The 25983-nt window shown below is 44.2% G+C and overlaps 1 protein-coding gene across 1 annotated transcript; it reads left to right on the forward strand.

Moving 5' to 3' along the window:
* Window positions 1–696: 696 nt before the first annotated feature.
* LOC148103110 (uncharacterized) lies at window positions 697–25373 on the forward strand. The gene is made up of 9 exons (XM_087838608.1): window positions 697–739; window positions 10051–10092; window positions 10213–10470; window positions 10545–10781; window positions 10877–11113; window positions 16130–16270; window positions 19774–19803; window positions 19890–19931; window positions 24938–25373. The coding sequence occupies exons 1-9, from the start codon at window positions 697–699 to the stop codon at window positions 25165–25167; spliced, it is 1260 nt and encodes a 419-aa protein (XP_087694734.1). The 3' UTR covers window positions 25168–25373.
* The last annotated feature ends 610 nt before the right edge of the window (window positions 25374–25983 follow it).

Raw genomic sequence — 25983 nt, forward strand, 5'->3', positions numbered from 1 at the left:
CTCATGTTCTGTGCATGAAGACAGCAGCAGCTTGTTTTAACCACAGCACAGAGCTGAGCTGATCTTATCTGCAGTCTGACTTCTGCTTTAAATGGTGTGAAAACAGCTTGTTCACACCTAAAGTGACAAACTGTACGAGACAAAACTTCTGCTGTTTTATCGTCTGCACAACAAATTTAATCTCTGTGAAAGACACGTGGTCAAATTTTACAAGATAATCTCTTTATAATAATACAATCATACATTCTTCATTAATTGTTTTGTCATGAGGAAGTTGTTTAAAGGTGCAGATGAATCATGGTGAAGTTTTTATTCTCCTGGTGATCAGAGAGACGATCTGAAACTGCGACAGTCTGCACTCTTTAAATTCAGGACCATTAAAACCTTTAACAGCACAGTTTATATCAGAAACAGAAGCAAAGATGATGATTACTTCCTACGTCATGTATTTGTGACTATAGTTAATGCTGTGGGACCAACATGGTGAAGACCCCATAATGAGCAGAGTCATAGTCAGCCTGTGCTCTCTGAGCTGCTTTCACACACTGAGCTGTGATGGACTGAGAAGGACAACTGGGACATTTCACCTTTGTGAGCCGGACACACAGCAGCACGCTAACGTGAGAACAGGAAGTGATGAAGCCGGGCATCTTTCCATAGCTCAACGACCACGTACTCAGTCGACATCCAGACACCATGAAGCCGGCAGCCACCCCTCTGCGCCTCCTCCTCCTCCTCGGTGAGTCCCTCACTCATTTATTTAGAGCAGAGACTCTGACAGCAGCTCACAGTCTGTATATTATAACATAATATAACATATATAATATGTCAACATGGTAATTCATCTATTATTAGACAAAACTGGCTAGATCTTTGTATTTATCATCCATCTTTATTACAGTCATCGTGACAGGTTTATGGCTGTTTACAGGGTCAGAAATAATGGCTGTCATGACAGCTTTTTAATAAGAATGAATTAATGACTGGATATTTGTATGACTTTAGAAAAGGCTGCACTCCCAAGTATCAGGTATAAATTCCACTAATTAGGAGTTTCTACAACTTGAGACAGTTTGTGCTGTTAAAACAAACAATACATCGATTTTAAATACCAAGTGCATAAACAGTATATTCTTTTGTTTTTTGTTTTTTACAGTGATGTGTCAACTCATTTTTAAAAGTAAGTGTGTTACATGGCTGGCCTGATCTGAACCCGAGTGATAGTCTGTTATTGGACTTTTGTGCACAGAATCACAGTTTGTCTATAATGAACACCATGTCCATAAGTGCACATGACACCAAGACACCCCAGGTCACAAATGCACAGCCATACTTTTGTAATGGTGTCACCAGATGTGCAGCTGTATGTCTTGTAAAGACAAGAGCTGAGCTGTCAACTGATGACCACTTGGTGGTGAGTTGGATCAGATGGTGGGGGAGGATGCTGAGCAGGCCTGGTTCACCTAAACAGATAGTGAGGGTGTGCTGGGAATGCCTAGCAAAGGCCGCATTCCCTGACATCTTCAACTCTAGCAGAACCACATCAGTATTTCAAATGAGGCTGAGAACACTGAGTTTGAATGGGTCACCCTGAGTTTCTTAGGGGCCAATAAGGTCAATTTGACCCCATATACATTAATGTCAAACCACTACTGTGGCACACTAGGTGGCTAAGAAACATGACTGTTAACATAATGTTTGATGTGAAGGCTTTTAAATAGTTAAAAGTTGAAATGTAAATTGTTGATTTCTGTATTTTATAATATATTTATTTCATTTTATGTGGAGTGAATAAATAAAAGTATATTTATGGCCCCCTAGAGACAAAGCACGTACAAACTCTGAAGCACGTGCAAATTTTCCTGCTTGGAATTGTATACAATTGCATTGGATTCACTGCATGAATAAACTTTCTGAATCCTTTATCATCCGCAACGGAAAATAATTGTGGATGATGCTATGCAGATGACGCCGATGAAGCCAGATAACACGCACCAATTAGTTAAACTGCAGGAATGTCTTAAAGACATAAAGACCTGGATGGCCACTAACTTTCTGCTTCTTAACTCAGATAAAACTGAGGTCATTGTACTCGGCGCTGAAAAGCTTAGAAATATGGTATCTAAGCAGATTCTTACTCTGGATGGCATTACCTTGGCCTCCAGTAACACTGTGAGGAACCTTGGAGTCATTTTTGACCAGGATATGTCCTTCAACGCACATATTAAACAAATATGTAAGACTGCGTTCTTCCATTTGTGCAACATCTCTAAAGTTAGAAATATCCTGTCTCAGAGTGACGCTGAAAAATTAGTTCATGCATTTATTACTTCCAGGCTGGACTACTGCAATTCATTATTATCAGGCTGTCCAAAAAACTCACTGAAAAGCCTTCAGCTAATCCAAAATGCTGCAGCAAGAGTCCTGACAGGGACTAGAAAGAGAGAGCATATTTCTCCTGTTTTGGCTTCCCTTCATTGGCTTCCTGTTAAATCCAGAATTGAATTCAAAATCCTGCTCCTCACATACAAGGTCTTAAATAATCTTATCTTAATGACCTTGTAGTACCATATCACCCTATTAGAGCACTTCGCTCTCGCTCTGCAGGCCTACTTGTTGTTCCTAGAGTATTTAAAAGTAGAATGGGAGGCAGAGCCTTCAGTTTTCAGGCCCCTCTTCTGTGGAACCAGCTTCCAGTTTGGATTCGGGAGACAGACACTATCTCTACTTTCAAGATTAGGCTTCAAACTTTCCTTTTTGCTAAAGCATATAGTTAGGGCTGGACCAGGTGACCCTGAATCCTCCCTTAGTTATGCTGCAATAGACGTAGGCTGCCGGGGATTCCCATGATGCATTGAGTTTTTCCTTTCCCGACACAAACAGAGTAATATAGTGTACACTGTTAAGTGCCAGTATTTATACATTGTCTTTATCCTGTCTTCCTTCTCTCACCCCAACCAATCACAGCAGATGGCCCCGCCCCTCCCTGAGCCTGGTTCTGCTGGGGGTTTCTTCCTGTTAAAAGGGAGTTTTTCCTTCCCACTGTCGCCAAAGGGCTGCTCATAGGGGGTCATATGATTGTTGGGTTATTCCTCTCTATCTATTATTGTACAATCTACTGTACAATATAAAGCGCCTTGAGGCAGCTGTTGTTGTGATTTGGTGCTATATAAATAAACTTGAATTGAATTGAATAATACCTTGTGTGCCTGCTCCGGAAAATTTCCTAGAGCCGTGCTCAGGCTGTTTTTGCCCAGCCAAACAAAGAGACTTTTTCCTTTGGACTCTGCCGCTGCACATGTGGTGTGAATCTTGTTTTCATGCTTAATTATCATTGTGTCCTAGCCAATCCTAGTGCTTCATAGCTGTGTCTTCTTTCTCAGCATTCCTAGTAGTAGTTTTGTCTCGTAGTTCTTGCCAGTATTTAGTTACAAGTTCTTAGTGCTCTAATAGGAAGTTTTGCGTTAGTTTAGTAAATTAAAGAGTCCAGAGGCCAATTGTTTTCCCTCTCATCCTTAGTTCATGTGTAGTGTTTTATTTTCGGTCACCACTTTCAATGTGTGCCACTTTTTAGTGCCAAAATAAATCGTTTCTTTTCACTGTACCTCCGAGCATCCTTGTGGTGTCTGCATTTGACCGGTCATGACAGAAATACCCAGTAAAATTAAAAATCTTTCAGGTTGGTCAGATTGCAGGTCACTGACAGCCTAATACAGCTTGCGTCGAGCTTCCTTAGCTTCAGGGGGAATGTACACTGCCACAATAACAATGATACTGAACTCCCTTGGCAAATAATAGGGCCTTCACATCTCTGCCATAAATTCCGTCAGCAGAGCACTGCTTGTTGATTATACCTGTGTTGATTTAAACATACAGGCCACCACCGCCGTGTCCTTTTCCAGATGTACCGGCATTCCTGGATATTGTGTTGCCCCATTAGCTGAATGTCCACGTGGGAGATCTTGTCATTCAGCCAAGTTTCCATGAAGATAAACACACAGTGTAGGAGCCATATGAGTTGTTCCTCTTTTGGATTAAGAGGGTTGGTTTTAAATGCACACTCTGTATTGGTGCACAGGTGTTGGGCGTGACTCATGGGTGTATTAGGTGATAAATGTGGTTGCAGTCACCTGTTCACCGCACCTGATGTTGATGAGCAGAAAGGAGAAACTTTCTGTTGACCGTAGCTTGAGTGCAGCTTGAGTCATTTTGATGCATTTTTGTATCCAACTTGAGTTTAGTTTAGTGCACTAATTGATGCCATAGGCCAATGTTGTAGCGTGACATATAATTGGTGTAAGTGTCACAATACGGCTGTGTGCAAGCAAGAGTAGGACCCAAACGCAAACTCGCAGAGACGAAAAGTAAACTCAAAAAATACAGCTTTGTTGCTGGCGTGGAAGGGAAACAAAGAACAAAACTAAACTGGGAAAACTAATACTAAATCATACATGGAAACACAGGGAGAATCACACAGCTAAGATGGAGCACACGTCACTGACAAAGAGAAACATGGGGCTTAAATACACTGAGGGATAATGAGGGGGAATGAGCCACAGGAGGAGAGCACAGCTGGGAGTAATAAGGCGAGACAAGGGAAGCAAAACTAGAAACATTAACATAGGATATAGACCATGAAAGTAAAACAGGAAACACACTGACTGAACTCAAGACAGGTAAACTTAACAGACTGGGGAGACAGAACATAGGGACCTGAAACATGGGACAGAAAGAAACAGTAGACACAACATGAACATAACGACGCCACAGGGGAAGAGTAAAACAAAACACAGGAACACAGTACCTCTTTCAAAATAAAATATGAATGTAATGAAACGCAAACATGACTACATGAACTTGACAACATAAGAAACAGACATGAAGCACATGAAGGACAAGGGAGACTTAACAGGGGTTGGATACACAAGTGGAATCTAATAAACAAATGATCTTATATAACCTAATGAACTTAAACATAAACCATAAACATAAAAAATAAAGTAAAACTTAAAATGCTGGGTCAAAAGACCCTGGATCGTGACAGTAAGACTTTGTGAGTTGCAGTTCTTGTGTTTGTGAAATCTGTGCGTTTGTTTAAAAGTTGATCCCATGTGCTGATTTTGTATAGTGGACAGTACCATGTGGAATAAAAGGAACAAATAGTACATAAGTGCATCTAATGTGTTTATTGTTGGGCATCATCAGCGTTCTCATGTTTGGCCTGCCGTGCCCGTTGGGTGGAGGAGCCGCAATACACAGCACGAAGCACAGGCCAAGAAGGTGGTGTGGCAGCAATCTTCCACACCAGTCTATCAGTCAACTAAAGCCCCAGACAGACTTTTAATTCATTTGAAAGCCTGATCCATCGAAAGGAGTAAGCAGAAAGGAGGGGGGCTTGCCATTCTTGTTAACAGCCGGTGATGCAACCCTGCTCACAGCTGCTGCTCGGTGCTGTTGCCTTTTTAACTCCTCCACTGCTGACCAGTTTCCAACTGTTTTTAACCAGAACTGTAAAAGTTTTTATGCAGCCAGACTGGGGAACTGAGCTCATGGTTTTATTCCACTTGTCAGACTGCCTTGGACACTGTGGCTCCATTAAAAACCAGACTGCCTAAAACTAAATCTGAGCCCTGGCTGAACGACATGACCCGAGCTGTCAGACGCGAGTGTCGTCGAGCTTAGCACAAGTCGAAAACGGACAAACTACAAGTGTCATTTCAGATGCTGAAGGACTTTTGGGGTCAATATCAAAGAAGAGTGCGCTCATTTAGTGGTCTATAGTCCACACACAGTCTGAGACTCTGATCTTTCTTTTTCACCATAACAATTGGAGCAGCTAGCTATTGCTAGGCTGAGTTAGCCCAGTCGCAGGCTCTGCTGTACATGCTGGTCGGCCGCTATTTGTTTGTCTCCTGCCATCCTGCATGGCGGGTGCTTAACCGGTGGCACTGACATGGTCAAGATGTCATGCTGGACGACACTGGTGCAACCAAGGTCATTTAGGCCAGTGAGAAGACATCACCATAGGACCCCAGCAGGCCTGCTAATCCCCAACGGGCAACGTGTGTCAAACCGGGGCTGCTCTCAGAATACAGGGCCTGCAAATGGCTTGGCACAAAAGCAGGGGCAGTGCTATCAAGCTTGAGGGCTGCCAAGACCCTTGGTGGGTAATTCGCCAACCCCTCTAGGACTTGCACAGGCTGAAGAACCCCAGCCACGGCACCCCACTTTAAGGTAACAGCTGCAGCCCCAGGGTTAAAGACTCTGATCGGGATGCTAGAGGGTTTGCAAGGCTGCACAACTACGTGAGCCACCAGCACTTGGTGCTTCTCCACAAAACCCTTCATGGGGCTTCGTGCGGCCTATCAGTGGAAGCTGGAAAACCCGAGGGACCACATACTCGCAGCCTGGTTCCAAAACTGTAGTGCGTGTGACCCAGACAACAAGCACCTCGGGTTGAGGGCACAAGCCAAAGCACGGTATCTTTTCATCAAACAGGGTTATCACTTGGCCATAATCTAAGCAGGCACACGATTGGGGCAGGAAAGGGTGCCCCAAGATAACTTCAGTGCCCTCAGCCATATCAGCCAGGATGAAGTTCACATTGTAACCCCTACTCCCCAAATACAGTGCAGTGGGTTCCAACAGTATACTCAGAACGAGCATCACATACACCTTGGGCTGCCATGAGAGTTTTTTTTATTCCCTTTTAATTCCTTTCTTTTCTGTTTCTTCTTATTATCCAGACAGCTCATAACTGGTACCAGTAAAATACACAGCATTGAGTCTGGTAGTCTTCCATGAATCATAAACCCTGTGAAGCAGAGTGCTAGAAGAGGAACTAGCCTTAAACTTAAACTGTTTTAAATGTTCTGCAGTGATCCAACCCAGAAGCTTTATTATCAGATAACTATGAATGAATTCATATATGTCAGGGCTGCCGAGGCGAGCCGTGTGGTGTTGGAGGGAAAGAGGACCCAAAATGCAGGCAGTCGATTGATGATGCAAGTGACGTTTATTTCCAAGTGACGGAGTTACAGAACAGGCAGTGAGGAATGCAAATGACTAAAGAAACCTAAACTGGGAAAACTAAATAACAAACCTGAGAACATACGAAATAGGGTGCGGGGCAGAGAGACGCAGAGAGAGGAACGAAACACCATGGAACACAGACGAGCCGACAACAAGCACAGACCGACACCCACTATATATACACACACAAACAAGGAGACCAGGTAATGACATACAGGTGGGAGCACAGCTGATTCTAATACACAAGACGACCTGAGGATACAAGCTGAACACAATGACAACAGACACAGACCTCCAGAATAAAACAGGAAATCCAGAACACGAACAGGACACAGAATACCAAAATCAGAATAACTAGAACAGAGGAAAATAATCATAAAACACAAAACGCTGGGTCAACGGCCCAGCACCATGACAATATACTTCATGTGTCCTTACACTTATTGTGTCATTACTCATGTCAGAATTGTCCTCATATGATTCACTTTTTATACAGTAAAACAACGCGCTGTAATGCTCTCCTGACAGGGTTTTGTAGGCGGACTCAGGCGCAGACCTGGAGACCTTTGCAAAAGCTAACAGTGCGTTTATTTACAGTGATTTCAACAGGTGATAATATATACAAAGTGTTTGGGAGAGGGGTCCATGGCTCTAGGGTCCGAGGGGGAGGGGAAGGGTCTGAAAACACACTCCACTCTCTCAGCAACGATCCCATTCCTTTGCCTCCAACGCTCCTCTCGCTCACTCGCTCACTCAACAATACAGGGACGGGTCCAGGGAAGATCTACAAACACAGAAAAATCCACTTAGTACAAGGTCGCACGAAGACTAACAGTCCCAGACTTGCTGATCACAATAACTGACGCTGGTGGCTCAACGTTCCAGCAACGAGCAGCCAAAGAATCTGCTCTCAGCTCATTTTGAGTTATGAAGCGAACAGCATATTTATATCTGACATTCACACGTTTTTTCTGTTCAAATTCTGGGCCTTGTTTAGGTCTTCCAGCCATGGCCCAACATTTATAAGCTACACAAGCTTCATCAAGGTACATGGCTACATGTTCTTTCCAGGTCTAATGTTAGGTTTCTTAGGCTTATATTGTTTATCAAACAGTGTAGCACATTCATACAGAGCAGTCACTATATCATCATACATGGAGCAGAGTTCATGTTTATGCACAGCATTCTTACAGTTGACATCCTTGCACAAAACAGCTTCTTTGGGCAAAGAAATGTTGTTCAGATGTATATCGGTATTACTATGATAAGCTAAGAAATCATCTTCACTAAATGCTGACCAGTCTAATTTTACACTGGTAGCAATATTAGCAATATTATTTCCAGTTGTTGCAGGCATTTGTCCCACATTCACAGTAAAACCAAAAGGTATATGGTCTGACACAGTTACCTCATACCTAATAGTCATGTTTGCTAAAGCTGCATGTCCATCAGCTGTACAGATACAGTGGTCCAGCCATGATGTACTATGCCAGGCTTCACTTATGTATGTATAGCTGTCTGCAGGCAATAACACTTTGGTAGACATGATAGGATTGTTAACTTTACAAAAGTGGGCTAAGTGGTTAGCAAACTGAGAACTGGTGTCTGTGAGATCAGCATTAAAATCACCCAAAACATATATGCTGTAAGTATCATTATCTTGAATAAATGCATTAATAAAAGCCAGCCTACTGAGGTATTCTTGCTCATTTTGACAAGATTTATAGGCAGTATAAATATTAAGAATAATAAAACTACTATTATTCTGTGTATATTGTATACCAATACACCAGTCTACATCCAGTCTATTGGGCTATCACAGGGTCTTTTTTTTGTCCTAAAGGAACTGTTGGACATTATGGACAATGCTGGGCATCGTCTGCACACAGCCATAAACAAACAGAGGAGTCTGTTCAGTGACAGGTTGCTTCTCTCAAAGTCAAGAACCAACCGACTCAAAAACTCCTTTGTCCCACACGCCATCAAACTGTTTAACTCCTCTCTGGAGGGGAAACAGGAGGACAAAGGAGGGCGGGAACAACTAAGCTGTAGTGCACTTTTCACTGTGCAATTTTGTTTCTATATTCAGCGGTGCAATAGACTCAAAATAGTTGAAATGTGCAATTCCCTGGTTATTCCTATTGTTGGATTTATATTTTATTATTGTCATTTGTATTGGGAAATATTTAGCCATATATGCTTAGAGGTGTATAATCAATTGTGTAGTGATAGGATGTATGATCCTTAGGAGTCTGCAAAGACTGTTTGCATTCCAGAGTGCTCTTTCATTCACACCCACATCCTGGAAGCATGGGAGAGGTCGTACCTTCTTTTATTGTTTTATGGTAGGATAAACGTAGCTATGTCTGTTTTAGTCTAAGTGCCTTTTGTTTAGATGAACTGCTGGACTTCCAGACCAGCAGATTTAGGGAAGTCATTTATGGGGTCACAGCTTCACCCCACACACACACACACATACACAGACGGTGCTCTTTGTTCACATGTATATCTATATAAGATATCCTATGTTAATTAACCTATGCATATTCATGTAACCTCAATAAAGAGCAGTGTTACGAGGAAGCAGACAAGAGCAACTGGGATCAAGCGAAGGAACGGCGCTTGTCGTGGTTTTATCTAATCTAATGTTGGAGAGCATCTAAATTCTCCCTGCTGTCCTCCACGGTGTTGGGAAGGATTATGCAGATGTATTTGGGTGCCTATCAGGTTTTTTGGTCTAATCTAAGAGTTAAAACATGTTCAATTCTGAGCTAACATTCACTTTTTCCTCCAAGACTCTGGAGTCTAATGCCACCTCTCTGCTCACACTCAGCTCCCTCATAACTGTTCTAACTTTCATGTGATTTTGTAATGACTGCAGGCCCCTCAGTGTGACTGTCACAAACATCTGCTTATCTGTTTGGTCATATTCACACAGAGAAAGACGCTCCTCACCTGTGCAGGTACACAAGGTGGTGGAGCCTCTGACCTTTACTGACCTCTGACCTCCTGTTGCAGGTGTGTGTGTGCTGCTGCTGTCTGCACCGACTGTTTCTGCAGGTGAGGAGATGGAAGTGAAAACAATCAGTGAGACTCCAACAGGAACACAAACACATTTACTGTGTGTGTGTGTGTGTGTGTGTGTGTGTGTGTGTGTGTGTGTGTGTGTGTGTCCTCCAGTGTCTCTGTCTGTTGGTCCAAACCTTCAGCAGGTCTTCAGAGGATCTTTAGTGGATCTGAGTTGTGTTGATGATGGACAGACAGCTGATGGATGGACAGTGAAGAGGACCAGAGGAGGACTGACTGAGGACTGTGGGAGGCTTCTTGGTTCCTACTGTGTTGTGGATCTTTCTGCTCCCAGTGAAACCTTCTGGTGTGAGGACTCCTCTGGACAGAAGAGTGACAACGTCTCCTTCAGTGTCCAATCAGACACTACAGGTGAGACGTTCCAGCTGTGTCTCTGTCTCTGTGTGACTCTGCTCTCATTAACTCTGTTTGTCTCTGATGGTCAGAAAAAAGTGTCATCCTGGAGATCCCTGCACTTCCTGTGAGGACAGGAAGTGATGTCATTCTGCGCTGCAGAAAGAGGAATGGTGCCACAGTCGCAGCTTATTTCCACATCAAAGGAAGTTCTGTTGGTCATAAACAAGCGTACATCATCACTAACATCCAGCAGGCTGACGAAGGTCTCTACTGGTGTTCTACTGATGAGAGTGGAAAGACTCCTCGGAGCTTTCTGAGGGTCAGAGGTCAGAACACTGACATCACTTCCTGTTTAAAAAATGATGTAACAATGTGATCTGATAATAAACTGACTGAACCATCTTCATCATCTCTCCTCCAGATCCTCCCAAAATCATCCTTCCTCCTCCTCCTCACTGTCCTCCTCCTCCTCACTGTCCTCCTCCAAGCACCTCCACAAACTTTGTTCCTCCTGTAAAATCTCCTTTTACTTGTCCTCCCTCTCCTCCTCCTTCTCCTCCTCCCTCTCTCGTGGTCCCAGTTGTAGCAGGTCTGGTCTCTGGGCTTCTCCTGGTTCTAGTTCTGGGTTTGTTTCTGTTCCTCTGCTGGAAACTTAAAGGTATGAAAGCTCTCACTCACCTGATATGAACAGGTGTAATCTGATTACTGTGCTGACCTTCTGACCCTACATAAAAATGAACTGACTGGGTCACCTCTGTCCAGATCAGTGGGTTTTACTCATCCAAACATGCAGTCATGGTGGGTTTGAATGAATACTCGAGTGATGCTGTTCAGTGATTCTTCAATTTCCTCTGTGACCTTTCAAAATAAAATGTGTATTTGGGCCGCCCCTGACACATAAATCTATATTATATCTCAGTTTATTCTTTTAGTGTGGAAGATGTCACAATGTAGTGTAAAAAGAATAAATTGGTGACATTACATTTCATCACCTTTCACTTCTTTAGGATTTATCGTAGAGCAAGGCAGAAGAGCTCCAGCTAATTCCTAGAATATCCATCCATCCATCTTCATCCGCTTTATCCGGGGCCGGGTCGCGGGGGCAGCAGCCTAAGCAAAGAGGCCCAGACCTCCCTCTCCCCAGCCACCTCCTCCAGCTCTTCCGGGGGAACACCAAGGCGTTCCCAGGCCAGCCGAGAGATATAATCTCTCCAGCGTGTCCTGGGTCTGCCCCGGGGCCTCCTCCCGGTGGGACATGCCTGGAACACCTCACCCAGGAGGCGCCCAGGGGGCATCCTTGTCAGATGCCCAAACCACCTCAGCTGGCTCCTTTCGATGTGGAGCAGCAGCGGCTCTACTCTGAGCCCCTCCCGGATAGCCGAACTTCTCACCGTATCTCTAAGGGAGATGCCAGCCACCCTTCGGAGGAAGCTCATTTCCGCCGCTTGTATCCGCGATCTCGTCCTTTCGGTCACTACCCACAGCTCGTGGCCATAGGTGAGGGTAGGGACGTAGATCGACTGGTAAATTGAGAGCTTCGCTTTTACACTCAGCTCCCTCTTCACCACGACGGACCGGTGCAGCGTCTGCATTACTGCAGCCGCAGCCCCAATCCGTCTGTCGATCTCCGGCTCCCTTCTCCCATCACTCGCGAACAAGACCCCGAGATACTTGAACTCCTCCACTTGGGGCAGGACCTCATCCCCGACCCGGAGTGGGCACTCCACCCTTTTCCGGCTGAGAACCATGGCCTCAGATTTGGAGGTGCTGATCCTCATTCCCGCTGCTTCACACTCGGCTGCGAACCGCTCCAGTGCGAGCTGGAGGCCCTCACCCGATGAAGCCAACAGAACCACATCATCCGCAAAGATCAGAGATGAGATCCTGAGGCCACCAAAGCGAAAGCCCTCCGCCACTTGGCTGCGCCTAGAAATCCTGTCCATAAAAATTATGAACAGAACCGGTGACAAAGGGCAGCCCTGGCGGAGCCCATCACCCACCGGGAACGAGTCCGACTTATTGCCGGCAATGCGAACCAAGCTCTTGCAACGGTTGTATAGGGATCGAATGGCCCGTAGCAATGGGCCAGACACCCCATACTCCCGCAACACCTCCCACAGGACACCCCGAGGGACACGGTCGAATGCCTTCCCCAAGTCCACAAAACACATGTAGACTGGTTGGGCAAACTCCCATGCACCCTCAAGTATCCTCGAGAGGATGAAGAGCTGGTCCAGTGTTCCGCGACCAGGACGAAAACCGCATTGTTCCTCCTGCATCAGAGGTTCGACTAGCGGACGAACTCTCCTTTCCAGCACCCTGGCATAGACTTTCCCGGGGAGGCTGAGGAGTGTGATCCCCCTGTAGTTAGAACACACCCTCCGGTCCCCCTTCTTAAAGATGGGGACCACCACCCCGGTCTGCCAATCCACGGGTACTGCCCCTGATCTCCACGCAACATTGCAGAGGCGTGTCAGCCAGGACAGCCCTACAACGTCCAGAGCCTTCAGGAACTCGGGGCGGACCTCATCAACACCAGGGGCTCTGCCACCAAGGAGTTGTTTAACTACCTCAGTGACCTCGCCCCCAGAAATTGGCGGGTCATTCCCCTCATCCCCAGACTCTGCTTCCTCCTCGGAAGACGCGTCAGTGGGATTAAGGAGGTCCTCGAAGTATTCCTTCCACCGCCTGACAATTTTCTCAGTCGACGTCAGCAGCGCTCCGCCAGCACTATACACAGTGCAGGTAGAGCACCGCTTTCCCCTCCTGAGACGCCTGACGGTTTGCCAGAACCTCTTCGAGGCAGTCCGAAAGTCTTTTTCCATGGCCTCTCCGAACTCCTCCCACACCCGAGTTTTTGCTTCAGCGACTGCCCGAGCCGCATTCCGCTTGGCCTGTCGATACCTGTCGGCTGCCTCCGGAGTCCCACAGGCTAACCAAGCCCGATAGGACTCCTTCTTCAGTCTGGTGGCTCCCTTCACCTCTGGTGTCCACCATTTGGTTCGGGGATTACCACCACAGCAGGCACCAACCACCTTGCGGCCGCAGCTCAATGCAGCAGCTTCGGCAATGGAGGCGCTGAACATGGTCCATTCGGACTCGATGTCCCCCGCCTCCCTCGGAATGCTGTTGAAGCTCTGCCGGAGGTGTGAGTTGAAGATCTCGCGGACTGGGGCCTCTGCTAGTCGTTCCCAGCACACCCTCACTACGCGTTTAGGTGCACCAGGTCTGTCCAGCGTCCTCCCCCGCCACCTGATCCAACTCACCACCAGGTGGTGATCAGTTGACAGCTCAGCTCCTCTCTTTACCCGAGTGTCCAGAACATATGGTCGCAGGTCTGGTGATACGATTACAAAATCGATCATCGACCTACGGCCTAGAGCGTCCTGGTGCCACGTGCACTTATGGACACTCTTATGTTCGAACAAGGTGTTCGTTATGGCCAAACTGTGATTAGCACAGAAGTCCAATAACAAAGCACCGCTCGGGTTCAGATCAGGGAGGCCGTTCCTCCCAATCACGCCCCTCCAGGTCTCGCTGTCGTTGCCCACGTGAGCATTGAAGTCTCCCAGCAGGACAACAGAGTCTCCAGGTGGAGCACCTTCCAGCACCCCCCCCCCCAGGGACTCTAAGAAGGCTGGGTACTCCGAACTGCCACTCGGCGCATAAGCGCAGATGACAGTCAGGACCCGTTCCCCGACCCTAAGGCGCAGGGAACAAACCCTCTCGTCCACCGGGAAAAACCCCAACGTACCGGCAGCAAGCCGAGGGGATATTAGGATACCCACCCCAGCCCGCCGCCTCTCACCAGGGGCAACTCCAGACTGAGACAGAGTCCAGCCCCTCTCCAGGAGACTGGTTCCAGAGCCCAAGCCGTGCGTAGAGGTGAGCCCGACTATATCTAGCCGGTACCTCTCAACCTCACGCACTAACTCAGGCTCCTTCCCCACCAGAGAGGTGACATTCCATGTCCCTATTGCCAGTCTTGGCAGCCGGGGGTCAGTCCGCCAGGGCCTCCGCTCCTGGCCGCCACCCGGCACACAATGCACCCGACCCCTATGGCGCCTCCTGCGGGTGGTGGGCCTGCGGGAGGATGGGCCCATGTCGCCTCTGCGGGCTGTGCCCGGCCGGGCCCCATGGACTAAGGCCCGGCCACCAGACGCTCGCCCTCGGGCACCCTCCCCGGGCCTGGCTCCAGGGCGGGGCCCCGGTAACCCTATCCCGGGCAGGGTAAACTGTTCCCTCGGTGTTTTTTTCATTGGGGTCTTCTGAATCGCTCTTTGTCTGGTCCCTCACCCAGGACCAATTTGCCATGGGAGACCCTACCAGGGGGCAAAAGCCCCCAGACAACATAGCCCCTGGGATCCCTGGGACACACAAACCCCTCCACCACGATAAGGTTGCGATTCACGGAGGAGTTCCTAGAATATGTACATTATATTAAAAACGTTTCTTCAAAGAGTCCATCATATCCAGCACAGAGTGCTTCAGTCTGTAATAACATGTTAGTGTCAACAAGCTAAATGATTGTCTTGGAAAAGCAAAAACTCTAACTAGCTAATCTTCTCAGAAAGTAACATTTAGCATAAATGTTTAATTATGTTGTAAAGTAATAAGTTACTTTTGAAGATAATGTCTCCCAACATTAGCTAACAAAACAAGGACCACAAAGATCAGTCCTAAACACAGATTTCACACATACTGAGGGTCACCACAATCATGTTCATGTGTTTCCCCCTCCTCTCTTTTCAGGAAGTAAAAACCCATCTCCTTAATAAAAAAAAATATAGAATAGAATAGAATAGCATTTAATTGTCATTGTAAAAATAGAAAAAATAAACAAAAGAAATAAATACTAGAGTGATATATACAAAAACAAAGAAAGGCACACAATGGAGGACTGTTTCTTTGAAACAGTTTAAAAGGACTTGGTCTGAATAGGGTCCATGCATGAGTGGCCTGAGTGATGAGGGTTAGTCAGACCACGGCTCAGATAGGTGGGTGGGCAGGAGTGGGGGGATAACAGTCTGAACTGCCCAGGGTAAGAAGCTGTTAGTGAGTCTGGAGGTGTGAAGTGCTGTATGTAAAGAACATAATAATATTAACCAGAAAAATGTCACATTCTTATAAAGTCAACTGAGATCAAAGGTGCAGAAACTGGTTAAACTGGTGATGTGTGACAGAGCTGCAAAATAAAGATCTGAACAGCAGTGAATGTCTGAGCTCAGTACTGCTGCTGTTTGTTTCTAAGCAACAGCTTCACATTGAACCTGTAAAACTTTAAACTGGATCCTAAGAATCTGTAGCTATGCCCAAATTTAGGGGTAGCATCCTTAAGATAACGCATTTTTAGTCAATTACGTTACAGCAATGTGACGAAGGCTGTCCAAATTTGAAGGCTGCTCCAAATGTGCCCAACAAATGTGTCCTCCTTTTCCCCAGATTTGAAGGATTGGTTGGGTGTATCCTTCGTGCCCCACAATATCCCATAATTCATAGCGCGGCCAGGAAATTCCAGTTTCCAACAATAGCCGCAGCTACTTCATTTTAATATAACTTTTATTACTCTTTCTGGGTCACAAAATAAACTTTTAAGATATTTTCAGGCGAGAATGTATTTGTGTAAACTTCAAATATCTGCTTGGTTTATTAAGATATCACATATTTGCAATAGTGCTCCGAGGTTTTCAAAGACGCCTGTTACCCACCAGCTCGATACCTAGCCAGGGTGAGACGAGCGGACTGTGGTGTTATGGAGGTCACAACTGTGAAGAACCTGCAGAGAAGTGTCTGAGATGGATCATCTGCCTCTGCTGTGAGTCTCCTTCATATTACTTCCAATCTTCTCTTTAAACATTTCTCCAAAATTATTACCTCTGTATCCCAAAAGGTTGATTCTGTTCATCTGGATGTAAGGTTTTCAGGGGGAGAAATGTTTCATCAGTCATGGTCTCTGATCAAAGCCCGTTGATCAATAACCATGAATACCATTCACAGAGAGTTGGGGAATGGCTGCAATCGCAGCATTGTAAGATGGCGAAAGATGTACCCTTAGGCCCCTCCTCGATTCAGAGATGGTCTTTCCCTTTTCACGTAAATGGCCTCCTTGACTCCACGCTCAAACCAGCGTTCCTCCCTGTCCATGATGTGTACATCCTCATCTTTGAAAGACTGTCCACTGGCCTGTAGGTGTAAACAGACTGCAGAGTCCTGGCCTGATGAGGTAGCTCTTCTGTGTTGTGCCATCCTCTTATTCAGAGGTTGTTTGGTTTCTGCAATGTATTCAATTCAATTCAATTTTATTCATATAGCGCCAAATTACAACAACAGTCGCCTCAAGGCATTTTATATTGTAAGGTAAACCCTACAATAATAGATACAGAAAAAAACCCAACAATCATATGACCCTCTATGAGCAGCACTTTGGCGACAGTGGGAAGGAAAAACATCCTTTTAACAGGTTGAAACCTCCGGCAGAACCAGGCTCAGGGAGGGGCGGGGCCATCTGCTGCGACCAGTTGGGGTGAGAGAAGGAAGACAGGATAAAGACAATGTATAAATACTGGCATTCCTCCTGGCACTTAACAGTGTCCACTATATTACTCTGTTTGTGTCAGGGGACCCGATCCTTTGGGTGGATCAGTTTTTGGCTACTAAATACTAGAGATGGCACGATACCACTTTTTTTGTCAGATACAATATCATAAATTTGGATATCTGCCGATACCGATATGAAACCGATATATAGTGTATCTTATAATCAATAAAACTTCATTTCACACAATAAGGTCAATTATGGAGTTCCACAGGGTTCGGTGCTAGGACCAATTCTGTTTACATTATACATGCTTCCCCTAGGCAGCATCATTAGAAGACATAGCATACATTTTCACTGCTATGCAGATGACACACAGCTCTATCTATCCATGAAGCCGGGTAACACACACCAATTAGTTATTAGTAATGCTGTGAGGAACCTTGGAGTCATTTTTGACCAGGACATGTCCTTCAACGCACATATTAAACAAATATGTAAGACTGCTTTCTTCCATCTGCGCAACATCTCTAAAATTAGAAATATCCTGTCTCAGAGTGACGCTGAAAAACTACTTCATGCATTTATTACTTCCAGGCTGGACTACTGTAATTCATTATTATCAGGAAGTCCTAAAAACTCGCTGAAAAGCCTTCAGCTGATCCAAAATGCTGCAGCAAGAGTCCTGACAGGGACTAGAAATAGAGAGCAGATTTCTCCTGTTTTGGCTTCCCTTCATTGGCTTCCTGTTAAATCCAGAATTCAAAATCCTGCTCCTCACATACAAGGTCTTAAATAATCAGGCCCCATCTTATCTTAATGACCTTGTAGTACCATATCACCCTATTAGAGCACTTCGCTCTAACACTGCAGGCCTACTTGTTGTTCCTAGAGTATTTAAAAGTAGAATGGGAGGAAGAGCCTTCAGTTTTCAATTCAATTCAATTCAATTCAATTTTATTTATATAGCGCCAAATCACAACAAATGTCGCCTCAAGGCGCTTCATAGATACAGAGAAAAGCCCAACAATCATATGACCCCCTATGAGCAGCACTTTGGCGACAGTGGGAAGGAAAAACTCCCTTTTAACAGGAAGAAACCTCCGGCAGAACCAGACTCAGGGAGGGGCGGGGCCATCTGCTGTGATTGGTTGGGGTGAGAGAAGGAAGACAGGATAAAAGACATGCTGTGGAAGAGAGACAGAGATTAATAACAGATACGATTCAATACAGAGAGGTCTGTTAACACATAGTGAGTGAGAAAGGTGACTGGAAAGGAAAAACTCAATGCATCATGGGAATCCCCCGGCAGCCTACATCTATTGCAGCATAACTAAGGGAGGATTCAGGGTCACCTGGCCCAGCCCTAACTATATGCTTTAGCAAAAAGGAAAGTTTGAAGCCTAATCTTAAAAGTAGAGATAGTGTCTGTCTCCTGAATCCAAACTGGAAGCTGGTTCCACAGAAGAGGGGCCTGAAAACTGAAGGCTCTCCCTCCCATTCTACTTTTAAATACTCTAGGAACAACAAGTAGGCCTGCAGAGCGGGAGCGAAGTGCTCTAATAGGGTGATATGGTACTACAAGGTCATTAAGATAAGATGGGGCCTGATTATTTAAGACCTTGTATGTGAGGAGCAGGATTTTGAATTCAATTCTGGATTTAACAGGAAGCCAATGAAGGGAAGCCAAAACAGGAGAAATATGCTCTCTCTTTCTAGTCCCTGTCAGTACTCTTGCTGCAGCATTTTGGATTAACTGAAGGCTTTTCAGTGAGTTTTTTGGACATCCTGATAATAATGAATTGCAATTTTCAGGCCCCTCTTCTGTGGAACCAGCTTCCAGTTTGGATTCAGGAGACAGACACTATCTCTACTTTCAAGATTAGGCTTAAAACTTTGCTTTTTGCTAAAGCATATAGTTAGGGCTGGACCAGGTGACCCTGAATCCTCCCTTAGTTATGCTGCAATAGACGTAGGCTGCCGGGGATTCCCATGATGCATTGAGTTTTTCCTTTCCCGACACAAACAGAGTAATATAGTGTACACTGTTAAGTGCCAGGAGGAATGCCAGTATTTATACATTGTCTTTATCCTGTCTTCCTTCTCTCACCCAAACCAATACGGGTTTTTGCTTAGGCAGTGGTTGCCCTTCTTGTAATGTTCTTATTCCTCTATGAATAAAACATCATGAATGGCACATTGTTTAGCTAGCTGTTTATTTTCTCTTGCGCTCACTCACTCCTTCTTTGTGTTATTAATTTCTGAGTGCCCCCCTGTGGGTAGCTTCCTCACTAGCAACTATTATTACACTTCTCTCCTGGATCACTGGAGCTTTCTTTAGGTGCATTTGCAGCTTTGACAAATGATCAACATTCAATGTTTTTTGATCAGTGGTCTTTGGTCAGTCGTTGTTACACAATGGTGATGATAATTTGCATATTAATGATGATAAACTGACCTTCCAGCCCATTGTTCCTTTAGTGGTGCAATTTCAGTTATTATGCAGATGTACTGAATATGAGGGAAACCTGCAGTTAGTTGAGACTGAAGGAGTCACTTGGATGAGTGACGAAACGTTTCTCCCACTGAAAACGTCAGGATGAACAGAATCAACTTTTTGGCATTTACTTACCTGGATGATTGAGCATGCATCAAGATATTATCTGTGTTTCCACCACTGGATGGCGCTGTGAATTATTGTGGGAACAGCAACCAATCACTGCAGTCTGAATGCTTCTCTTTGGTCATGTGACCTTTTGATCTCTGATCAGTGTGTTCTTCAGTTTCAGGCCTGTTTCTGCTGACTGCTGCAGGTGAGCTGATGTTCCTACACCTGTCTGTCCTCATGATGACCTCTGACCTTTAGTGACCCTCAGTGAGCTCTGTCCTCCTGTTACAGGTGTGTGTGTGCTGCTGCTGTCTGCTCTGACTGTTTCTGCAGGTGAGTTAAAGGTAAAAACAAACAGGAAGTGAAGTATGAATGAAGGAATTAAGCTAAAGTGTTCCTGAGAGGAGGAACCAATGGGAGCACTCCATTAGGCTTGGACCTTCTCCAGGTGTTTGCTCTGTTTGCATTCACAGAGTTAACAGGAGCTCCTGGGCTGATGGAGCTGTTCAAGTGTTGTCAAGTGACCTTTGTCATGGTCTTTGTGACCCAGCCTCGTCAGCTTCTTCTACATCATTAGGGATGCATTCTAACTGTGTGACCTGCAAGGGTCTGTGTAGGAGACATAATCAGACCTGTACTGAGGAAGAGAAAAGAATATAATTCAAAGTGATGGTCCAGCTAAGACTTCATGAAAACATTGACATAATAAATAAAGTGCAGCAGATCATGGGAATGTTTATCATGGCTTGATTTTCCATTTCACGATATATTAACACCTCAACAATGACCCCTGTTAGGGGTTCAATATTGAGGCCGAGAGTAAAAACAACCATGGTCCAGAAGAGCTTGGTCAAACAATTGATTTTAATGACCCCACGCGTGGGAGATGAACACTGTGCAGAATCAGTGTTGATCTGTCAAACAATACTCAAACCAAAGGTTTTATAGGGTTGGGGTAATACAACGCCCCTTCATGCATTAAGCAGATACAATACATGCATACGTCAAATCAAAACCACAATGACTTTTAACATAATTTGAAAAGAACATTGTCTTCGTCTCCACGGCAGGTGCATCCTGTCACTCGTCCTGCCCGCGCTTATCTTCTGGAACATCAAGCTCAGTTCTGCAACAAACTGTCACGTATGCAGGCACAACATGCAGTTACAGCAAAATAAGTCTGAACTCTTCACCTACAAAATGAGTTTACTACTGTGTGTGTATGTGATGGCCTCCGTTGCACTTTGTTTCACCTCTCACCTCACCAGCTAAAACCTGTAACCTTTCCACCAGACAGAAGGCCACACGTACACCACTGAAACTATATGTGTAATATACTGAGTAAATGTTTTAAGCAAGAACCACTACTAAAAGCTTAATAAAAGAATATAAAAGTATAAAAGATAATAATAAACAACCTGGTTATTCAAATAGCATCATCCAAACAGCTCCTCACAATTACTTACACTTACAATCTGCTCTTAGTTTCGCTTTTGCAAAAGCACGCTCTGCAAAAGCATGTAATTTCCTGTCAAGACTTTTAGGCCCAGATTATATTCAGAGGTGAGCCTTTCATATAATGCAATGTAATCTGCCTATAAACATTTAAGATTATAAAAAGCATTCAAAAGCATTTAGGATTATAAATTCAACTCAACAGTTTAAAGTGTTTATAACTGCGCCTGTAATAAAGGCTAAATTGGGTGCCAATATGTTTAAACATCTAAATGCAATATCACTATTAATTATTAATGCAATGGTAATATGGACAATAGCAGTAAAATAATTTCTCTAATCCCAATACCCCCTATGAACAAGCACTTTGGTGACAGTGGGAAGGAAAAACTCCCTTTTAACAGGAAGAATCCTCCAGCAGAACCAGGCTCAGGGAGGAGAAGAAGGCAGGATTTGTTTTTCACTGTTAGAGTAAATTGTGTGTCACAGAGTTTGTAATTCACATCGTGTGACTCATTTAAATACTGTTGTCCTCAAAGTAAAACCCTTATGAACAGGGTTAAGGTTAATTCTGCCCTAACCCTATGTCACCCTTTTTAACTGAGTAGTCCAAAATCAGTCGAATCCACAGTAATCTGTCATACAAAGTCAAGGAAAAAAAACAATATTTGAGAATCTACTCTTGTTGGGTTCAGTTAGGATCGTAAGGAGACTGGCAGTGGTAACTCAACTTAAAGAAGGAATATCCCTCCACTCAGAATGAGACACTGACAACAACTTAAAGGGAGAAAAGTGATTTGAGTGTATTCAACATTTAAATGGTCCAAAACATAGACATGAACAAAACATTTAAATCATTTCAAACATGTAAATCTCAACAATGTACAATATATCACTTAAAGTGTCCATAAATGTATTAGGTAGGCTGTCCATTTCAGTTCAGTGCACTTAGTATTCAGGGTTCTTAGTAAGTGTTAATTGTCTTTAGTCACTGGTTTGCTTTTTGATGCATCAGTTTTTTTGTGTTAAGTGGAATCAGATCTGACCCAAAAAGGAAAAAAGTAACAACATAAAGCGTCCTGAGATCTCAGAAAAACCGTTAATCCAAAAAAAAAAATTGCAAATCGTTGCATCCTACCACCCTCCAAGTGAACAGGTGGCCTTCAGATTGAGAACGTCCTTTCTAGGCACCTCCAGTGGCATCCAGTCCTTAGACGGCACCGCTCAGTCCTTGCAGCAGATTTCTACCACATAAAAAAAACCAGCCTGCACACAACGTGCAGTGCAATCACTTCACTTGTAAAATAAAACATGTGTTTCTCTAGTGTTATCCCTTTTTTCCTCACACATCTATACAGTTCTTATTGGCCAATAACAATTTATCAACAACAAAAATACATTTCACTGCAAATCATGAAGCATGAAAAGTGTCTCCGTGGTGTGTTAGCTAAAACTTCACATGTAAGCGCATTAGCCCAGGGAGCACATGTGGGTATGCTAGCATACTTTCCACAGGCTAACACAGCTAAGCAATCGTTAGCAGGTTCTAAGACAAACATCACATTTCCGACAAGCATAGTATCCTGACTGGTTTTACGCTCAGAAACTGGACTATGAATCACAACTTAAACTGCAACTGTGAGACTCACCAGGATATTCTTCAAAGAAAACATTCATTCCATAGCGCAACACGTTACAGGACTGAATCTCCACACAGCTTTGCGCATCTAGCTCCGTGCAGTAGTGATGGGTCGTTCGCGAACGAAATGGCTCTTAGAGCCGGTTCTTTGAAGTGAACGACGCGAGCCGTGAGGTTTTTTTCTTTCTTTCTCTCACCCTCTCTCTCACCCTTTTTCCACTAAACTCCGCACGCGCGGCCTGTACTTTGCGCTGGGCAGAGGGGGGAGGTGTGTTAGTTACACTCGCAGTAGCACAGGAACAGAGCCAGAGAGAAAGAGAGCGAGGGACAACAACGTCATATTAGAAAGGTATAGTAATCATCTACTATTTTCAGTTGCAGATGATAAAGGATTCAGAAATCATGCAGGCCCATATGACAGAGAATGTGCATCTTCTTTTTGTTTTAATATTTTAATTTATATTTAATTGTGTTGTGGTTTGCAGTGTTTTGTGTTGTTTCACGTTAAATTTGTTTAAAAGGAAAAAGCTGAAAATTTAAATAGTTAAAAGTTTAAAATGTAAATAGTTGGTTTTTGTATTATATGATTTATTTATTACATTTTATGTGGAGTGAATAAATAAAGTATATTTATGGTGGCCCTTAGAGACAAAGCACGTACAAACTCCAAAACACGTACAAACTCAGAAGCACGTATAAACGACAACAGAAGTGCTCCAGGACACTAGGGCGCAGTGTTGAGCTTTTGTTACCTAGTGGCTACACAAGCCAGGAAGTATCAACAACCGGATTTGGTGTGTGGTAGTAACAGGTAAATGATTTTTTTTTTTTAATTATTTGAATAAATATGAATGCTTGTCTATAAATACACAAACAATACACACATGCTTTCAATTGTGTAATTTAAGTGATCTGGGTAGCTCTGTTTTGGAAGTTCAGTTAACGCTAGTGTTTTGGAGTTTGCACGTGCTTTCTCTTTGGGCCACCATATATATTTATATATAAACATATAAATAAAGCAATGGGGTTTTTTTACATTAGTAATTCCTTCTTTGCATAATTTTATATTGTTGTTAATAATAAATTAATTAAAGCAAAAAAACCTGGAGAGCCGGTTGGGAGCCGAAAGATCCGGTTCTCTAAAAAGAGCCAGAAATCCCATCACTAGGGGCTAGAGCCCGCCTCCCTCACCAGGGACTTTGTACGTGCTTTTTGGAGTTTGTATGTGCTTTTTGGAGTTTGTATATGCTTTAGAGTTTGTACGTGCTTTGTCTCTTGGAGCCATATATAAACATATATAAATAAAACCACTTTTTTTAACATTAGTAATTCCTTTTGTGCATAATTTTATATTATTGTTAATAATAAATTAATTAAAGCAACAAAACAACCTGAAGAGCCGGTTCGGAGCCGAAAGAGCCGGCTCTTTTTAGTGAGCCGAGCCGAAAGAGCCGGATCTCTAAAAAGAGCCGGAAATCCCATCACTACCTCCTGTCAGTCACAAACTGAGTCTGAGCCTCTTCAGGAATAATTATAAGTATCCCATCCATTCAGTCACTTCCGCTTATCCTTTTCAGGGTTGCAGGGGGCGCTGGAGCCTATCCCAGCTGTCATTGGGAGCCAGTCTGTCGCAGGGCTAACACACAGAGACAGACAACTATTCGCACTAACATTCACTCACAGATTCACACCTGTGGGCAATTTAGATTTTTCAATTAACCTATCCCTACTAACAAATCTTTTTAGAACTGCATTTTGTTAACTGTTGTCTGTTTTGTTTTATACTTTGTTATCCTTGTGTGAAGATATTTGTGATCTTTTATCTAGAAAGATGCTATAAAAATAAAGTTTTACTTACTTACTTACTAACTGCATGTTTTTGGACTGTGGGAGGAAGCCGGAGTACTCGAGGAGAACACGAAATTCCACCATCAGGCCCGGGTCTTTCTGTGTGGAGTTTGCATGTTCTCCCCATGTCTGCGTGAAGTCTCCCTGGGTACTCTGGCTAATTATAAGTAATATTATCAATAATATTTAACTAGAGTTCTGACAGTCTAACCTCCACCTTCACCACCTGCAGGTTTGGATCAGATCTGACCCACAAACATGTACACCTGAGGGTCAAAGGTCAGAGCTGTAGATAACAGGCTCAGTGTGGTTAAAGACAGGTTAGCTATATGTGTACTGTATGCAGTACTTGGAGTACAAGAACACTGCCTAACTCCTCCTCTGTGCCCTCTTTTAGGTCCTCCTCCTCTTCCCTGTGAGTCTGTGCTCAGACTCGTCTGCCATCTAGTGGTCTTCTGTCCGTACTTCATCTCCACTGGTCTGCTGCTGTTCATCTGCTGGAGCAGGAAGACAGCGAACAAACCAGCCGTCTCCATAGAGATGAGCCAGCGTGATAGAGGAGGCCAGGGACTGGATGAAGATGGTGATGATGTCACTGCCGATGTCACCACTGAGCATGCCTTCTGAGCTGTAGAGTGTTTGTGTTGAAGCTTTGAAGCTGTGTTTGCTTTGACGTGCCTGAGAGTGTTCAGCTGCTAAGGGTGGAGCACCTGTAATGACTCCACCCTCTGTTGGCTGTGGGACCAATGAAATGTCTCAGAGGTCTTTCTGATGCTTTTACCTAGTTGTAGAGCAGAGGATTCTCCTCAGTCTGGATTTGTAGCCTGCATGTTTCTACCTTCTGATCCTGAATCAGTTTTTGTCTCTTTTCCTACTTCGTGTGTTTCTTGGCTGATGACGAACTTTGGTGGTGATGTCTGATTTTCAGCCTGCAGCTCCTCTCCACCCTCTCCACCCATTCATATTCATCCTTTCCTGTGATCTGGGTCCATTTCTTCAAAATTATAATCTGGATAAAAGTTTTGGTACATTTCTTTCCTTCCATGGATCATTTAATCAAGATCACTTTTGGCTGTGTTAATAAAAGAAACAGCTAGGCTCCCTAACCCTAACCCATATCTTTGGGGAGCCATACAGTCTGCACTCTGCCTGACTGTTGCATCTGCAGAGATATTTAAATTAAATTAGAGCAAAACCTGAACTAATATTCAGATTGTACATCTTAAACTTGAGTTCTGCAGAGCCGAGAGCATTAAAGAGTCTCAAAACTCATGCTTTATTGAATGAAAAGAACTCAAACATAATGAAACTTAAAATTACCCGAAAGTTTTTGAATGTTAATCAGCGGTGCCCAAACCCCGGGCCATGGACCAGTACCGAGCCATGAGTCGTTTGGTACCGGGCCGCCAGAGTTGAGGCTCAGGTGTGAAATTTATGGTTTTC

This window comes from Neolamprologus brichardi, chromosome 3, assembly GCF_056152115.1.
Source record: "Neolamprologus brichardi isolate AB-2024 chromosome 3, ASM5615211v1, whole genome shotgun sequence".
Taxonomy (NCBI): domain Eukaryota; kingdom Metazoa; phylum Chordata; class Actinopteri; order Cichliformes; family Cichlidae; genus Neolamprologus; species Neolamprologus brichardi.

What these genes read in the sequence shown, in the direction of transcription:
- LOC148103110 (XM_087838608.1), top strand. Translation starts at nt 697, where the DNA reads ATGAAGCCGGCAGCCACCCCTCTGCGCCTCCTCCTCCTCCTCG. An exon ending in ATGGATCATCTGCCTCTGCT is followed by an intron (nt 16,271 to 19,773) that starts GTGAGTCTCCTT and finishes TGTGTTCTTCAG; the next exon opens with TTTCAGGCCTGTTTCTGCTG. An exon ending in GTTTCTGCTGACTGCTGCAG is followed by an intron (nt 19,804 to 19,889) that starts GTGAGCTGATGT and finishes CTCCTGTTACAG; the next exon opens with GTGTGTGTGTGCTGCTGCTG.